The 20,030-nt window shown below is 39.9% G+C and overlaps 1 protein-coding gene across 1 annotated transcript in view; it reads right to left on the minus strand.

The window, feature by feature from the left end:
• Window positions 1-20,030, minus strand: part of acer3 (alkaline ceramidase 3) — a 204,402-nt gene that overhangs the window by 93,349 nt on the left and 91,023 nt on the right. The window contains exons 5-6 of the mRNA XM_043692440.1: window positions 8,680-8,761; window positions 7,311-7,346 (exon numbers count right to left, since the gene is read on the minus strand). Of these exons, the coding sequence (XP_043548375.1) occupies window positions 7,311-7,346; window positions 8,680-8,761 (118 nt within the window). The remainder of the gene's footprint in view (window positions 1-7,310; window positions 7,347-8,679; window positions 8,762-20,030) is intronic.

The following is a 20,030-nucleotide window of genomic DNA, read 5'->3' on the forward strand; positions in this document are numbered from 1 at the left end:
CCACTTGCAAATCCTCAGCACTGAAGTATTCTATGTCTGTATGCCACAAGACTTGGCCCATATACAGGCTTATCCTGAAACACTTTACCCAATACTTCAAGTACCTAAACTGCATGAACAGAACAGTTTAAAGAGGTTGCTCACCACAACCTTATCAAAGGTGATGTTTCGCCCACATGATGAACAAATAAAAATATCTTTCATGACAAACTCAGTCATAGAGTATAGAGATGTACAGCACAGAAACAGACCCTTCTGTCCAACTCGTCCATGCCGACCAGATATTCCAACCCAATCTCGTCCCACCCGCCAGCACCCAAGAGACAATTGAGAGAACAGATTTCATCTTATCTGAAAGATGATTTGACAGTGCAAAAAACCAACAGTACTTTACTGAAGTATCAGCCTCGTTTCAAAAAAGATTCTAATCAGAGATGTTATTACACACCTCTAGAGCAGATGGGACTTGACTCTCAGTCTCCTGGCTCAGAGGTTTGGACACTATACTTGTGCCACTACAGCCAGCCCAGATTATTTGCTTACTTCTGGAATGGTACTTGCACCTTCACGTTTGGCTTCATGTCAGATGCGAGAGTGCAACCACTAAGCCAAGGCTCTCAGGAACATCTGTAGACAATGCATCTTCAGTATGAATTTGAATCTTTATTTAGCAGAAAAAGCAAACATCTTCTGTCAGTCAATCAGGCATTTGGACAAACAACATAACATTCATAAATCCTCAAAAAGGTAGGATATTTACACTCACTGTGAGCTACTGCTGGATTACCCTGTGGAAAATAAAGCCTGTTGTTTTTGGCCACTTTTATTAGAAAAGGTTAAAAGGGGACATTGGAACAATAGCAGTGTAGCCGTCATTACACAATCACAGGATTATAAAGAATGGTCACAGAAAATGGTCACTTTGTCTAAGCAGTCCAGGCTAGCCTTTATTTCCCACTCAAGTTCCTTCTTTTCTTTCTCATTTAATCCCAGCATAACCTGGTGTACTATTTTCCCATATGGGCTTACTTTCCTTGCCCTTAATGCATCAATTCTATCCGTCTGAATCACTCCTTTTATAGCAAGATCTACAGTCTCACACCTCAAGTTGAGGTTTTGGCTGAATTCTGTATTTGTTTCTTGATGACTATCCTTTATTGATGGCCTTTAGTTCACCACATGCTGTGCGTCTACTCTTATCAAGTCGTCCATAATTTCCTTTTCTTTCAACAGACCAGACTCAGCTTATTCACCAGGCATGTAATCAGATCAGCCAAGATCTTATTGAATAGCAGAACATGTCTGCCAGGGTCAAACGTTCATAATTTATGTGATCATAGGTATCTTTTCTTTATATATATAACCTTGCAGTACTGAAATTATCCTTATTTCTTTTTTGCATTTTCTCCAGTATGTCTATTTACTTTTTTTTAAAATGGTAACTAGAGTTGTTTATAGTGCTCTTGGTTTCATCTAGTCAAGGTTTAATATAAATCGAATATAAGTTCTATGCCTTTCAATTTTGTTCCCTTAGCAATAAACTCTAATATTTGGCATGTTCACAAAAACAGTATTTATTCATTCATTTCTTCATTAGCTTCTCAAATCTCTCACGAAATACTTTGCTTGTGTTTGTGTGTCACAGAGTTAGACTTCTCTAGGCTCTTTCCGTATTTATGTAGGTGCACTGGACAATATAAAGCAAGTATACAGTCAAAACAATAACAACATATTGCAGAGTTACAGATAGGGTAGGGGTTTGGGTCTGGACTCGATGAGCCAAATGGCCTGATTCCATACTGTAGGGATTTTATGATGGTATAAGTGGCCAAAATACAAAAGTTAAGACATGCCTTTATTCATCGAACACCATCTCCATGAAAAATTAGCAAATGTTTGCTAGTGTACTGGGGACTTAACCATATTAGGACCTCAATCAACGCTTTTGCTACATCTCTGCAAAGTAAGGAGCCTAAGAAAAGGGACGAAGTTCAAAAATTTGTTGCACATAACATTATCAAGTTTGAAAGCAGTAGGAGTGATGACAAGGTAATCTGGTTAGGTACTATTGCATTGGCTTAAAAGTCCGAAAATTGTACAATGACAGGAAGATGGTGTGAGGTGAGGAACTTTGGAGAAAAAAATATGTAGAATGATTCTCGATCATGAGAGATAGAGAAAGGATGAATCTGTAAAACATGGCACTTGGGATCACAGAGGAACAAAATAGTAGCGGTGAAGAAAAACAAAAGCGTCTCTGCTAGAGACAGTACATACAAAATGGACTGAATGGTCACTGGTTGCATTGTGTCATCCTAGAAACAGAAATAGCAGAGTAATGGCAAGGCTAATTTTTTTATTCTTTCATGAGTTCTGGTCACCATTAACCATGGCCAACATTTTCTGGATATGCCTCATTGCCCTCGAGCTGAATGCCTTGCGCAGCCATTTTGGAGGAAAGTTAACAGTCAACCACATTACTGTGGGTCTGGAGTCAGATGTCAATCAAATGAATAAGACGACAGATGCCCTTCCTAAAGGATATTAAGGTAAGTGCGTCATCTTTGGAAAAATTCTGTGGCTTTGCTATTTTTGGTACCAAGTGCCATTTCTTCTCTAAGTAACAAGTACGTTCAAATTAAAGTTTGCACATTTTGCACTTCAGTTGATGACAGTGGCTACACTGGCTCGTGACCCGATGCAAGATGGAAAAGCCAGAAGACTCCAGCTGGCACAGTCCTGTGGACAGTACAGTGGCTCAGTGGTTAGCACTGCTGTCTCACAGCACCAGGGACCCAGGGTTTGATTCAGCTTCCAACTATTGTCTGTGTGGAGTTTGCACAATGTCCCCATGTCTGTGTTGGTTTCCTCCCACAATGCAAAGATGTGCAGGCTAGCTGGATTAGCCCTGGGAAGTGCAAGATTTTGGGGATGGGGGGGGAGGAGAGGCAGGTCTGGATTGGATGGATGCTCTTTGGAGAGTCGGCATAGACTCAATGGGTCAAATGGCCTGCTTCCACACTGTATGGTTTCCATGATTCTATGAAAAGAATTTGGGGGGCGAAAGTACATAATAAATATTGTATAAGCATAGTAGAAAGTACTGCACAAACTAACAGTATGAAGATGGCCTTATTTACCCAATTATACCAAATATATGCTGCTATCTTAATAGATGAAAGTTATTATCTGGTTCCGTTGTTGGAAAGTCCAAGAACAATGTCAGCTGCAGGTGAGTTTACCAAGAACAGACTGCCCAGCTGATTACATTCATTTCTCGTTGAGATCAGTGTTAAACATTTTTGTTCTTTTGAAAGGAGGAGCAGTTATACTTTCGTATTGCTAACTGCGTATATTGAACAATTATTGCATCTTCATTAAGCAAGTTTTGTTTTGATGATAAACTAATGATTAGATTCCAGAATGAACCTGGTTGCTGAATTGTGTTGTTCAAATCCTGACATAGTTAAGGTACTTAACTAGTCATTTTGGTATAACTGAGGGGAAAAAAAGTTTTTAGTTTATGTTTCGACCTGTAGAAAAGTTTGAGTAGAGTGACAGCATACTACTCCAACCTCAACCATTACAATGCCCAATTTGTCCAAATGAGGAATGTATTATAGGCCTGTGGCCACCATGGGCTCTTGTCATCCATTTCACATACAGATAGTAGGCAGAGACAGTTTTCATCTTGCTAGCTAAGACTAGATTGAAATCCAGGTGAAAGTTGACTGAACTGCATTACTTCCCCTGAGGTACTAATTTGGTTTTATTTTGTAGATTCTTCAGTAAAGAAACCAGACAATACACGGAGTAGAGTAGATTCTAATAACTTTAGAAATAAGAGCAGAAGACTGCTCCTCCTTTTAATAAGACCACGGTCCAGATTCAAATCCACTGTCCACCTGATCCCAATCTTAAATATACTCGACAAATAAACACCCACAGGTCATGGGGAAAAAGATTTGCAAAAAATCTCAACACGGAGTAAAGAAATGTCTCATCTCCGTTCTAAACATTCTATCAACTGTTCCTTTATTCTGAATCAATGATGTACTGCTCTAAACTGTCCATTAGGGAAACAGCCTTTCAGCAGCTACCCTGTCATGTCCTCTAAGGATTTTATATGTTTCAATGATTTAGTGGAACCTTTCCAAGTGTCAACTACATAACTCGTACTCCACCCAGACTTGCGTTTCCTTTCAACCAGTTGAAAAAAAGTATTGCATATCATTTAGAATAATTACCTAATTCCCTCATCTACTTGCCTGCAGCAACGGTAAAGTTAATTTTGTACCACACCCAACCTGTGGTTTTGTGGCTGGCAAAGTAGGGAGTATAATATCACGAGAAGCAAAGTTAATTGCCGAATGGTGAAACGATGTAGCTTTCAGATTCACGAAACTGTGTATTTAAAAGTGCACTCCATATATTCCAGTAAAAAAAAAGTCAGCCACATGGACATGACAAAACTCAAATTAGGTTATTTTATGTAATCTGCAGAAATTTTCCGATGTAATTGGCCTCCCTACTCAATGTTGCATTTTGAGATATGCCACAAAGTCATTTCTTCATGATTTAACAACATGCCTCCCCCTCCTCCATTTTAGAGCCTGTACTTTCAAATAGACCTGTTGGACCACAACCTAGTGTTGTGTGATTTTTAAAATTATTACAGTTATGTCAAGGTCAAGTCAAGTCATCATAGTCTTACTAGTCCTGCTCTCTAATTAGAGAAAGGTGACTGGTGGTCATTTAACCTGAGAGCCAGCACATCTCAGGCAATGGGGGTCATACAGCACAGATATAGACTTTTCAGTCCAACCAGTCCATACTGACCATAATCCCAAACTAAACTAGTCTCATCTGCCTGCAATTAGTCCATATCCCTCCAAACATATATTATTCATGCACTTATCTAAATGTCTTTTAAATATTCACCTGATGGAGTGGCAGTGCTCAGAAAACTTGTAATTTCAAATAAACCTGTTGGACTATAACCTGGCATCATGTGACTTCTGATCTTGAACACTTCCTCTGGCAGTTCATTCCACTCACAAATCACTGTGTAAAACAATTGCCTCTCATGTCTATTTTAAAAAATCTTTCTCCTCTCACCTTAAAAGTACAGCCCTTAGGCTTGAAACCGCTCATGCTAGGGAAAAAGACACCTGCCATTAACCTTAACCAAATCCCTCATTTTTATAATCCTCTGTAAGGTTGCCTTTCAACCTTCTATGCTCCAGTGAAAAAGGTCCCAGCCTAATAACTCAAACCCTCCGTTCCCAGCAACACATTGCTAAGTCTCTTCTAAACCCTCTCCAGCTTAATAATATCCTTCCTATAACAGGCAGACCAGAACTGGACACTGTACACCAGAAGAGGCCTCACCAATGGCAAAGGAGAATCCTTCATGGTTACGTGAGTCAGTGTGGGGATTGAACCCACGCTGTTGGCATCACATGGCTTCATAAACCAACCTACGTCAATGTAGCAGGCTAAAACACATACAAGCGGCAAGAGGTAGAGCTTTTGTGTCTCAACTCAACAGTGCCATTTAATAACATTATGGTTGACCTGACTGTAATCTCAAATTCATGTTCCTCCCTACCCAATAACCTTTCATTCCCTTGTTTAACAGGAGTCTAGCCATCTCTGCTTTTGAGTTACAAAGATTCACAATCTGCCCAAAAAAAATTGTTCACCTTATCTCTGTTTTAAATGGCTAACCCCTTATTTTAAACACTAGTTCTGGATTTTTCCATGAGAGGAAACAACCTCTCCACAGCTACCCAGACAAGACCTTTCAGGAGTGTTGAGAGTTTCAATTAAGGCACTTGCTACTCTACTAATTCCAGCAAATATAAGGTCCTGTCCAGCTTTTCCTCACAATACAAGCCATCCATTCCAAGTATTAGGTTGGTAAATCATCACTGAATTGCTTCTAATGAATTTGCATTTCTTAAGTATGGAAACCAACACTAGTGTGATGTGGTCTTATTAGTGCCCTGTACAAGTAAAGCAAAGCCTTCCCTACTCTTGTATTTAAACTCCCACACAATAACTTGTAACATTCTATTAGATTTCCTTATTATTCCCTTTACCTAGAGAGTAACGTATGGAGTCAGCTATTACGAGGGGGCAGAGCTTTAAATTAAGGGGTGGTAGGTATAGGACAGATGTTAGGGGTGGGTTCTTTACTCAGCGAGTCGTGAGTTCATGGAATGCCTGCCAGTAGCAATGGTGGACTCTCCCTCTTTATGGGCATTTAAGCGGGCATTGGATAGGCATATGGAGGATAGTGGGCTAGTGTAGGTTAGGTGGGCTTGGATCGGCGCAACATCGAGGGCCAAAGGGCCTGTACTGCGCTGTATTCTTCTATGTTCTATGTTCTATAACCTTTTGAGATTTATGTACTGATTTACACACCTCTGACAGATCCCTCTGCATTCAGAGCTCTGTAAAGTCTGGCCTTTTTAGATAATACTCTTCATTTTTATTCTTCTTGTCTAAAACATACAATTTCACATATTCCCATTATACTTCATTTACCTGACTTATCATAGAATCATAGAGATGCACAGCATGGAAACAGACCCTTCGGTCCAATTCTGGTCCATGCCGACCAGATATCCCAACCCAATCTAATCCCACCTGCCAGCACCTGGCCCATATCCTTCCAAACCCTTCCTATTCATATACCCATCCAGATGTTTCTAAAATGTTGCACTTTTACTAGCCTCCACCACTTCCTCTGGCAGCTCATTCCATAGAAGTACCACCCTCTACATGAAAAAGTTGCTTCTTAGGTCTCTTTTATATTTTTCCCCTCTCACCCTAAACCTATCACTCGATTAACCAAGCCACAGTCTCTGTAATCTCCTTATGGTCCCTTTGCAAACTTTCCTACCTCACCGTATGTTATCAGCAAATTTGGCAACTACACATTCCAAGCATTCATCTGAGTCATTTGTGTCAATTGCAAATGGTTGAAATCCCAGTTATGATCCCTGCAGCACACAACTTGTTTCAGTTTGCCTCGCAGGGAAAGACTCCCCATACATATTCATCTCCTGTTAGCCAACTATTTTCTATCCATGTTAAAATGTTATCCCAATTACATGAGCATTTACAAATTAGATGGGCCAAAAGCACTCCATTATCTTTGTTATCTTTAGAATTTTGGAGTAAGGACCACCTTGTTATTCACTGTGAATTTAATAACTATTGAATTCAAAGTAATCACTCTACCATTCTTCACATTCCAATTGAGAGGACTTCTTCCAAACGTAATCTTTAGTAGTACTAACCTGGTGAAACACTGGCTCCTTCCACTGGAGATATACCTGTTCAAAACAAGAACAACATAACTGGATCACAGAACAAACAAAAAAGCCTTTAAAAATAACCAATGGATCACTAAATATTCCCAATTGCTCTTCGGTCAAGGAACACCCAAGTATCAGCACCCAAGTCATAAAGAGTAGTTATTAAGGCAGATTAAGTTGAAAAATGCAAGGCTTTCTCCAAGCCCCACACAGAATTCCAGTAGTTCCAATATATACAAGTGCAAACATTATTTGCCTTGTCTTAATGCAATTCGCTTGAAAAACTGCAGGATTGTTTACATTTCTTCTCATCGCTTTGCTACTTTAATTTAGACTTTCACACACATTATACCGGTTACAAAACATGAATCAAGTTGCTAATCATGGCATTAGGGCAACACCTTGAAGTCCCTGCACAACCGTGAATATAGGGACAATCCCCCTCATATCACCAAGCTTCCAATCACCACTCTGGACAGAAGGTACATTCAGTAGGAAATTGCTTGGGTTGCCACTATCTTGAAATGCTCAAACAGCAGTAAAGGTGGACTCCTGCAAAATATTTGGAAGGAAAACTCACAATGAAGAGCCATACTCCAAAAAGAATCCCTAAAGATCAGGTAGATCCACGGGTAGTACTTTTGGCCTTGGGAGTCAGAAACTGGTTATCTAAAAGGTCTATTCCAGAGACTTCAACGCAAAATGTAGGTTGACATTTCTCAATGCTACACCATTGCAGGTGCCATTTTTTCGATGGGATATTAAACCAAGGCCCATTAGCCTTCTCAGGCAAATGTAAGAGATCCTTCAGCACTACTTATGAAGGCAGGGGAGTTTTCTCAATGTCCTGGCTAAAACCAGTAAAATAGCTTTGCTAGTCACTTATCCGACTGAAATTTGTAGGAACTTGCACTGTGCAAATATCTGCCACATTTCCTATATTATAGTGAATACACTTAAAATCCTTATTGGCTGTGAAGCACTTCAGGATATCCCGAGGTTGTGAAAGACACTAAAGACATGTAAGTCTGTCTTTCTTTCAATGATCGAAGTCACCCTTTCATCAACTTTCAAAAAAAGAAAGCAAGTACAGTACAGCTGCTGGCTTCTCTCTGTGCCAACACATTTGCTCATGATGTTACCTAGCATGATTCAATCTCCCACTACAAATAATATTATGTTGGAATTAAAGATTGGGCAAAAGTATTTCATTGATGCAATGTCACCAATGATTCAAAGACAATGGTCCCAAACAAAAACTCATCTTTATTTTGAAACAGTTATCATGCAATATAAAAGTGAATATCCTGCATGGTTAGTAATTTTAAAAGAAGTAGGAATATAAACTTACTATGGTCACTAGCCCACTGAATAGTACCAGTATAAAAGCTAGAAGGTAGTTGCGCGTGTTCTTGTGTTTGAAGCATTCGTACCTGAACAAAATAACACAATATTAGACTCAAGAGACCTAAAAGGACACAAACCTATTTTTGATAAAAGTGTTATATACATATTTGGGAAATCACAGACTCTAATTTTCAAAGATATACTATTCAAGATCAACTTCAATTTACCATCTTCTCTGTATGTGTCTAGGACCAAAAATTACTCAAAACCTTTTGGCTTTCACTACTTCTCTCTTCAAGACTCTGGCCAGTGAAATGCAACTAACAAGTTCTTAACCATGAGGGAGCAACTGCTCGATATCTGACCCAAGTCTTATTGTATGTATTTAAATAAAAGTGCTGTGAGGTTACATGGTGGGGAACATTTGTTGAGCTGGATTTTTTCCTTATCTAAAGCTACACTGGATCCAGGTAACAGGAAACAGAATACAGCTTGATCTTTTTCTCTTTCAACCCATGGCTTTTGCACTAAGGAATATAGTGCATAGGGTGTAGGTTTGCTCGCTGAGCTGTAGGCTTGTTATCCAGATGTTTCTTTACCTGGCTAGGTAACATCATCAGTGGCGACCTCCAAATGAAGCGAAGCTGTTGTCTCCTTCTCTGAGCAAAGACATGCCAGAGAATTCCTAGAGGTATGGCACTCCAATCACAACGCCATAAACAAACACATAGATCTAGACACCATCTTTCAACTCCTCTGAAAACAAACAGGAAATGACATCACCACAAACCCCAGGAACCCCATCCAGGAGAAAGATATAAATAGAAAGCAGGAGACAGTATGGCACTCCAATCACAACGCCATAAACAAACACATAGATCTAGACGCCATCTTTCAACTCCACTGAAAACAAACAGGAAATGACATCACCACAAACCCCAGGAACCCCATCCAGGAGAAAGATATAAATAGAAAGCAGGAGACAACAGCTTCACTTCACTTGGAGGTCGCCACTGATTATGTTACCTAGCCAGGTAATGAAACGCCTGGATATCAAACCTACAGCTCAGCGAGCAAACCTACACCCTAAACCTCAACCTGAGCTACAAACCTTCACAAACCTTACAAAAAAGAATATAGTGCATGCACATTCTTAAAAAAGTTGGCCTTCTTTGTCTGATCACCTGATGCTCAACCTTCTGAGTGAACTGGGGTAGCCTAAGTGCTCTGATACCACCGTAGAAAATGCAACTTCATAATGTGTCAGCTTGACATCGAGCATAATGTTACGCAAGGATTCCTACCGACTCTCTATGGTTTGCATTGGGCCACATTACGATGACTGCAAATTATTGAACTTAAATGAAAACATGCCTTACATCTCATCATTTTCAGATGTTACAGCAAACATTGTATAAATAGCAAAAGGTCAGAAACATTTTCAAACTGAAATGGTGAGCACTTTTACCTTGAAAGGAGGTCAGCATTTGCAAATTTTATTAAATTACTGAATAAAGAAGCAACAACTAAGAATTGTCTGATTTTTTTTAAAATTAACTATCTAAAAGCAGTGAAACAGAAATACATTTCTTTTCAATATTTAATCTGGATATTTGGTCTTTTACAAAAGATTTCTGTAGAGAGAAGCTCTCTGAGCTTCAAACAATTCTTGAGCAGCCTTGTGGCATGGTGGTAGTGTCCTCTGTCTCTGGACCAGAATGCCCAGGTTCAAGTCCCACCTGCTTCAGAGGTGTGCAATAAATTTTCTAACCAACAAATTCAGAAAATAACTAGAAATCCAATTTCATTTTATGACCATAAATGTAGGAGCAGAATTAGATTGTTCAGTGCATCATGCCTGTTCTGCCTTTCAATGAGGTCATGAATGATTTGACAATCCTTAACTCCACTTTCCTGCCTTATCCCCACAATACTCAAGTACCTCACTGATTTAAAAATCTGTCCATCTCAGTCTGGAATATTCTGAATGACTTGGCCTCTACAGATTTCTGCAACAATTCCATAAATTGATTCCCTCAGAGGGAGAAAGTTCTTCATTTTAATGTCTTGAATTACATGGGTCCAAATGGCTAAAAGGCTTTATGTTGTTGGATTAGATTTATTTTTATTCTGGGATACAAGTGCTCTCTGATTTTTTTCAGGATTTGTAGTTAGCCTGATTTGGAGATACCAGTGTTGGACTGGGGTGTACAAAGTTAAAAATCACACAACACCAGGTTATAGTCCAACAGGTTTAGTTGGAAGCACACTAGCTTTCGGTGCGCCGTTCCTTCATCAGACTATAATCTGGTGTTGTGTGATTTTTAACGATGTTTAATTAGTTAGCCTGAGCTCTTCTTAAAACAGAGACCCAGAGAGCAACTACCTGCATTTACTTTACTGATGGTCTGTAACCCAATAGGGCATTCATTAACCCACATTTATGCTATGGGTCAGATTGCAAGGCTGTCTCCAGGCAACCCTTCCTGAAGAAAGTTACAAATCACACAACACCAGGTTATAGTCCAACAGGTTTATTTGGGAACACTAACTTTCGGAGCACTGCTCCTTCATCAACCACCTGATGAAGGAGCAGTGCTCCAAAAGCGAGAGCTTCCAAATAAACCCATTGGACTATAACCTGGTGTTGTGAGATTTTTAACTTCGTACTCCCCAGCCCAACGCCAGCATCTCTAAATCATGACTTCCTGAAGAAGGGTTACACCTGAAACTCAGACTTCGCCACCTCCTATTGCTGCCTGGCCTGCTGTGTTCTTCCAGCCTGTCTATTTTCGATTCCAGCATCTGTAGGTTGTTTGTCTCCAGACATGCTCCTACATCTTTGGCTACATTATTGAAATAGGATGAATCTAGATTCCTATTCAATGGCTTATTTACAAAAAAGAAAACAGAATGAAAAGACCAAGCAAATGAATTTCACAATTCTTCCCAGTGGCATAAAGTACTTCTGATATTGTATGCTAGGTCTAGAAATGCAGCATTAAAATACTTTGTGTTCAATCAGAAGATTTCTGAATTGGATAGAGTTATACAGATTATGGAGTTTGAATTCTCAGCTGTATTGAGTTAGCTGATCTAAGCCAAATTTGGAAAATCAAATGCTATAATTGGGGTTAACATTTCAAATCCAGTATGAATCTTCTTCAGTAGACTTCATGAGAGCGTTCTAAGATGTCATTTTGAACTTGAAATGTTAACTGTTTCTTTCTCCACAGATGCTGCCAGACCTGCTAAGTTTTTCCAGCATTCTGTTTATTTCAGATTTCCAGCATCCGCAGTATTTCATTTTTACTCTCGTACTACTCCCAAAAAAAGGAAAATAAGTTACTTGTTTCTACCCCAGCAGTTCATCACATGGAAACAAACAGGAATAGGTAGGGGGCCACGTAACCCCTGAAGTCTGCTCCACATGTGTGCTGGGCACAATAAGGATAGCTTTTGGACTCCTCACAACTGACCAGGATGATAATCTAGCTGATATAGCTCACACAGCATGGTGCTAAGTAGCACAGAATGATAGAAATGTTTCAGTACAGAAAGGGTCTATTCAGCCCTTTGTGTTTTCTCCAGCTAAATAAACTAGTTGTTCATTTTACCAGCACCAGATCTGTAAAGTTGCAGGTTACAACACTTTAGCTGTAGATCCAGGTTCCTTTTAAATGAGTTCAGGATTTCGACCTCAACTGCCAAATACAGTACATTACAGCATAGGAACAGGCCCTCCAAGCCTGTGCCGGTTCCTAATCCTTATTTCAATCCGCTACTTATTGCCCATGCGTAGATTTTATCCCCCTGTTGAGCTCCCATTCGTGTTTCTATCAAGATGCGCCTGCTCCACCACCTCCAGTGGCAGTGCTCTCTGGGCATCTACCACCCTCTGCGAAAAATTTTCCCCATACTTCTCCCCTAAACTTTCCCCCATTACATCAAACCTGTGCTCTCTTTTAGTTGACCTTTCCACCCTGAAAAAAAGCCTCTGATTATAGGTCCTATTTATGCCTCACACTTTTGTAGACCTCTAACAGGTTGCCCCTCAACCTTCATCTTTCCATTCAATCAGAGTTTATCTAACCAGGCAACATTCACGTAAACCCTCTCTGCACCCTCTCTAAAGCATCCACGTCCTTCCAGTAGTGTGGCTACCCAAACTGCGTGCAATATTCCAAATGTGGCCTAAAGTTTTATACAGCTTGCCAACTTTTATATTTGATGCACCAGTCAATGAAGGCAAGTGTGCTATTTACCTTCTTGACTACCTTATCCACCTATATTGCCACTTTCAGAGATCTGTTGACCTGTACGCTCAGATCCTTCTGTACGTCAATGCTCCTATTGGGCACTGAATTCTAGACACCCATCACCCAGTGGGTGAATAGGATTTCTCTTAAATCCCCTCTCATGCCTCAACCAGTTTCCTTTAATCCTTCTTTTTATAACTGACCTCGCTGCTCGGGGAAGCAAGTCTTTCCTGTCCACTCTATCCAAGCCCCTCATTGTTTTCTACATCTAATGCCAGACCAGTTTCAAAGGGTTGAATGGCCTTCTTCTGCTCCTAAGTTCTAGGCCTCACCTCAATTAAGTAATTAACTAAAATGCAGCAGAATGCTGGAAAGTAATGGGCATTTTAAAATTATTATTTACTATTCATGGATCAATGAGCATGTAGCAGCATATTGTATTTGGTTTCCATGGTCAATTACTTATCAAATATGGCGTCATAGATCACTGTCTGTTTAGTAACTGCAGTATTCTAAATCAAGAACATCTCACATTGGCTGCTACCAGATATGTAGTCAATTCTCAGTTACGTTAATATATTGAGACTTCCCTTACTAACATTTTCACTGTAAACACTCATTCAAAATAGAGTTTGCATTATTTCTAAACACACCAGAGTTTGGACTTCTAAGAATTCTCAGATCTACAACAATGACCTACATTTATACTGCAATTTTAAAAGAATAAAGCATCCCAATATGCTTCACAAAAGCACTTAAAAACAAAATCCGACACCAAGCTACTTAAAGGGATACAAGGATGGATGACCAAAGATGGAGTTAAAAAGGTATGATTTAAGGATGACCTCAATTGAGGAAAGTGAAGTAGAAGGATGGGACATTTTGTAGAGGGAATGCCAGAACTTAGGACTCAGTTTGAGATATGACTGCTAATGGTCAAGTGTTTGAAATGGGGAATCCTTAACAGAACAGAAATAGATCAGAGTGTTCTGGGAGGTTGTAAGATTGGAGGAAATTTCAGATTAGATGAGGTAGGGTAAGGTCACAGAGGAAATTGAAATCAAGAATAAACTAAATGTTATGATCCCAGCTGCTGTTAATGCTGGAGAAATCAGATTCCAGAGCAAAACCGGTTTGATAGATCATAAGATTAACTTTTGCAGTTGGTTACCATGGTGGTTATTAACTTGATAATAAACGATACTGCAAATGTTCTCTAACAAAAGAATGCAAGTAAATCACACAAAAGAAACACACCTATACATAGTTAAAAATCACACAACACCAGGTTATAGTCCAACAGGTTTAATTGGAAGCACACTAGCTTTCGGAGCGACGCTCCTTCATCAGGTGATTGTCATCAGACAATCACCTAATGAAGGAGCGTCGCTCCGAAAGCTAGTGTGCTTCCAATTAAACCTGTTGGACTATAATCTGGTGTTGTGTGATTTTTAACTTTGTACACCCCAGTCCAACACCGGCATCTCCGAATCATGACACCTATATATGACAGCTTAGAAAGATCTTCACAAAGAGCAACATTAAATTTTAGCGTTTCTCAGCAATACCTATTGCAGATGTTCAAATCCGAGAGAAATATCACTCTTATCTCAACTCTTTAATGACTTATTTAACTAACTCTGTCCAGTTTTCCTTCAGGAACTGCCAGTCCAAGTCTTTTCAGTCTGACAATTTCTAACAAACTCTCATAGCTTGGAGATTTTGCTAACTAAAACTCTTCCAAAGTGGAATTTGTTCTTGCTTCTGAACCTGAACCGAAATCAAAACTCGTGGCCCCATAAACTCAGCTGTATAAACATTTCATACATTAGCAACACAGGTATCCTGCTAGGCAACTGATTGAATGACATGCCTTCTTGAAAATTATGTATTTAATTCTCTGTTCCAATTAGCTTCTGGCCTTAAAACAGTTACCTCCACAGAACTGAAATCACACATCTGCTTCTAGTTTAAAATTCCAAATTTGCAATATTGTAGTATATTGTAAAACTTTTATCACATAAGAATTAACCATTTTGTTAAAATATGGACTAATAATATTTCACTCCGATAAGGCAGGAAGCAGACAATCTAGTTTTTTTTTTCTTTAAAGAATTATATTGTTATCCTGTCTTTATTTTAAAATAAGCTCTTTTCAAACACAAAATTTACAACTTGACTGCTTCCAGAAATTCCCAGCAATTATCAGGCCAGGAACTCTTTGTACAAACATTCCTTCCAGGCCAACACCAAAGACTAGTTGACAAAAGGTCTACCTCAGCCAGTTCTGAACTCAGGAACCCATTATGACTTGACTTGAAGCCAATGATTCCACAATTATCTGCTATAATACACAATGGATTTTGATGAGGGCACATCATGTTCACCTCATTAGCTGAGTGTCTCAACACTAAGCCCCAGTGACATTACTGAAATTGACTTGTTTGGATCACCTTTAATTATACAACTCTGAATTTCTGTTCATCATCTGCTTGTAAATTCAGAAGAGTAAGAAGCTCCAGGCCTTGCTGAACACCTGTTACCAGTCTCAATCTCTCAAGAATCTGATTTCTGGAAAGAAAGCAGCAAGGTCCCCTCTAACTTTATTATTGACTGTGCTGGTCTCAGAGTCCCGTGCCAGCAATGATTTCTGAAATTCCACAATCACATGTGAGGAACATCTGAACACCTGTGTTTTTGTTGCTTATAATTATTGCACCTTCACCAGAAGCTGGACTCCATCTGGACTTCTAGAAGGGAGACCTCTGTGCACTGTCAATTGAAGAATCTCAGTTGAACTCTGGAACATATTGGATTTAAATCAACTTCTAACTTGTTTCCTTTATCTTTTGTTTCTCCTTACGATGCCCATGTGTAAATGTGTCACGAGCCAATCCCCCTGGGTTTTGAATGCAACAACAAACTCTATTTTGTTGTAACCTTAAACAATTTGCTGCAGATCATTTTAACTTTGACTTCACAAACCAAATTTGGGGGAAAACACATTACTGCCTACTTTCAAAAGAGGACTTTTTTTTTTACAATTCTATTTAATACAAGAGAGGATAATAAGAATGGTCAATTCAACTCTGTCCGTTGCAGCTTTAACTCCAGGTATCAAGCCTTTCTGAGCCAGTTCCCAGCCAGAAAATGTATTTATTGCCTTTTTATAACAAGCTGCTGTTCAAAAGTTCAATTCTTATGAGATAATGAGAGCCCAGAGACAGTGTGTTTCTGTTAGGGTGAAGGATAAGGCTGGTAAGTGTAGGAAATACTGGATGACGAGAGAAGTTGAGGTTCTGGTCAAGAAAAAGAAGGAAGCGTATAACAGGTATAGACAACAGGGATCGAGTGAATCCCGAGAAGAGTAAGGGCAGTGGAAGTTTACTGAAGAGGGAGATCAGGAGGGCAAACAGTGGACATGAGAAAGCTTTGGCAACAAAAGTGTAACTAGGGAGAGAATAGGGACCCTTAAAGACCAGCAAGACTGCCTATGTGCAGAACTGCAGGAGATGGGTGAGATATTAAATGAGTATTTTGCATCAGTGTTCACTATGGTGAAGGATATGGAAGCTAAATAGCTTGGGGAAATAAATAGCGATATTTTGAAAAGTACTCATATTACAGAGGTGGTGGTGCTGGACATCTTAAAATGCATAATGGTGAATAAGTCCCCAGGACCTGATCAGGTGTATCCTAGAATTTTGCGAGAAGTGAGTGAAGTGATTGCTAAGCCCCTTGCTGAGATATTTGCATCATCAGTAACCACAGGTGAGGTGCTAGGAGACTGGAAGTTGGCTAATGTGCCATTGTTTAAGAAAGCTGATGGGGAAAAGCCAGGGAACTATAGACCAGTGAGCCTAACATTGGTGGTAGGCAAGCTGTTGGAGGGAATTCTGAGGGACAGGATTTATATGTATTTGGAAAGACAAGGACGAATTAGAGATAGTCAACATGGCACTGTGCCTGGGAAATCATGCCTCACTAACTTGATTGTGTGTTTTGGAAGACGTGCCTAAGAGGATTGATGAAAGCAGTGCAGTGGACATGGTCTGTGTGGACTTTAGTAAGACATTCAGTAAGGTTCTGCATGGTAGACAGGTTAACAAGGTTTGGTCACAAGAAGAGATGGAAATGTGTTGCTGGAAAAGCACAGGAGGTCAGGCAGCATCTAGGGAACAGGAGAATCGACGTTTCGGGCATTAGCCCTTCTTCAGGTCACAAGAATACAGGGAAAACTAGCCATTTGGATACATAACTGGCTCAAAGGTAGGAGATAGGGAGGTGATGGAGGGTTGCCTTTTGGACTGGAGACCTGTGTGCTACAAAGGTCGGTGCTGGATCCACTGCTTTCCATCATTTATATAAATGTTTTGGATGTGAATATGGGAGGTATAGTTAGTCAGATTGTTAGATGACACCAAAGTTGGTGGTGTAATGGACAGCAAAGAAGGTTACCTCAGAATACAATGGGACCTTGATCAGATGGGCTGAGGAGAGGCACTGCATTTGGTAAGGCAAATCAGGGCAGGACTTGTACACTTAATGGTAAGGTCATGGGACTGTTGCTGAACAAAGAGACCTTAGAGTGCAGGTTCGTATTTCCTTGAAAATGGAGCTACAGGTAGACAGAATAATGAAGAAGGTGTTTGGTACACTTGCCTTTACTGCTCAGTGCATTGACTATAGGAGTTGGGAGATTGTCTTGCGGCTGTACAGGACATAGGGGAGGCCACTTTTGGAATGCTGCCTTCACCTCTGGTCTCCCTCCTATTGGAAGGATGTTGGGGAACTTGAAAGGGTTCAGAATATATTTATAAGGATGTTTCCAGGATCAGGGGTTTTGAGCTATAGGGAGAGTCTGAATAGGCTGGGACTATGTTCCCTGGAGTATCGGAGGCTTAGGGGTGACCATATAAAGGTTTGTAAAATCATAAAGGACATAAATAGGGTGAATAGCCAAGGTCTTTTCCCCAGGGTAGGGGAGTCCAGAACTAGAGGACATAGGTGAGAGAGGGAAGATTTAAAAGGGACCTAACGGTTAACTTCTTCATGCTGAAGGTGGTGCATGTATGGAATTAGCTGCCAGAGGAAATATTGGAGACTGGTGCAATTACAGCATTTAAAAGGCATCTGGACATGTATATGATGAGGAAAGATTTAGAGGGATATAAGCCAACCGCTAGAAAATGGGAACATTTACGATATCTGCTCAGCATGGATGAGTTGGACCAAAGGGTCTGTTTCCATGCTGTACATCTATGACTATGACTATGTTATGTTAACTTCCACTCACTGTTGCAATACAAAAAAACAGAAAGAATAAATAGCAATTTTTGCAAGAGTCATGCCAGACTCAAAACATTACCTCTTTCTCTCTCCTCAGATGCTGCCAAACCTGCTGATTTTCTCCAGCTTTTGCAGTGTTCATTTCAGATTTCCAGCATTTGTAGTATTTTGCTTTTCACCAGGTCTATTTTGGCTCTTTCAAATAGTTATCCAATTATCAATACATTCCCAGCTCTTTTCCCAAAGCTTTGTAGTTTTTATTCCATTTCAAATATTAATCCCACACTATTTTGAAAGCTGTTACTGAACCTGCTTCCTGGGACTGACAGTCTCCCATTCACTACATTGAAAACATTCTCATCCCCCTTTATCACCAGTTATCTTACATCTGCATCGTTTGGTTACTAAATCCTCTGCTAATGGAAATATCCTCACCCTGTCAACTTCATTAAAAACTTTCAGACTTGTAAAAAATCTCCATTAAGTCTCCCAATACTCAAAACACAATTCTCATTATGATTCTTAAGACACTCTTAAGACTTTCTATCAGATTCACACAATAAAGTGGATCCCATAACCAGCTGATGAATGAACAGCCAAATAAGAACAATGAGATAATCAGTTCAAACAGGCAAACGAATCAGGAAGCCTCAATAGGCTAAACAGTTTATTAGGATGCTGCCTGAACCGCTGTGCTCTTCCAGCACCACTAATCCAGAATCTGGTTTCCAGCATCTGCAGTCATTGTTTTTACCCCTTTTAAACAGTTTATTAGTACAGTACTCCTGCTTGTTACCAAATAGTTAATACCAAGTAAAACTGACTCATCAGATATAAAGAATTGCAAATAGTGCACATTTCTTGCCACAGATTGTTTTGTCTCTAAATCAGCACAGCTACTTATATGTCAATATTTAACATATTTAGTCATTATGAAGCATTGATAAAAGTTGTAAACATTTTAATGTGAACAAGGACTGCCTGTCACAAGGCACTTAGATGCTACCACAGTACATAGTGCTGCAGTGCTCCTCTTCGACAACTATTTAGTTTGTATTCAAAACAACTAGAACAATGTGACTTAAGAACTAAATGCATTCTTGAGTCTGGATTTGTTTCTCAGCTGGTTAAGAGTTACAGCATCTTTTGTTCAACTACAGATGATCTCAGTCAATAACATTACTGGAGCAATCTCACAATGAGACATAGACATCGAAGCCTCCAAGAAGGATCACTGAAGAACAAGCTACAAAGTGAAGTCAAGTCAAATCGCTGGCAACAATGCATCCATCCCCGATGAGGTCTGACATCAATCATTATGAAGTGTTTCAAGAGGTTCGTCATGGCATACATCAATGCCAGCCTCGCAGATTACTTTGATCCATTATAAATTTGTCTATTGTGGCAAAGCTAGTCCTAAAGGCTAGGACAGACAGAGTCATCATCTCTGGGTTGTTGCCAGTGCAACGTGACAGTGAGGCAAGGAAAAGGGAGAGAGTGCAGTTGAACACGTGGCTGCAAGGATGGTGTAGGAGGGAGCACTTCAGGTATTTGGACAATTGGACTGCGTTCTGGGGAAGGTGGGACCTGTACAAGCAGGACGGGTTGCACCTGAACCAGAAGGGCACCAATATCCTGGGAGGTAGGTTTGCTAGCACTCTTCGGGGGGGTTTAAACTAATTTGGCAGGGGGATGGGATCCGGACTTGTAGTCCAGCAAGTAGGCTAGCTGTTTGTCAGGATGTCCAAGAATGTAGGGAGGCTGTGGAGAAGCATTGACAGGGAATATTTGCGGACACAGAGATGGG

The sequence above is a fragment of the Chiloscyllium plagiosum genome, chromosome 6 (genome assembly GCF_004010195.1).
Source record: "Chiloscyllium plagiosum isolate BGI_BamShark_2017 chromosome 6, ASM401019v2, whole genome shotgun sequence".
NCBI classification, from domain to species: Eukaryota; Metazoa; Chordata; class Chondrichthyes; order Orectolobiformes; family Hemiscylliidae; genus Chiloscyllium; species Chiloscyllium plagiosum.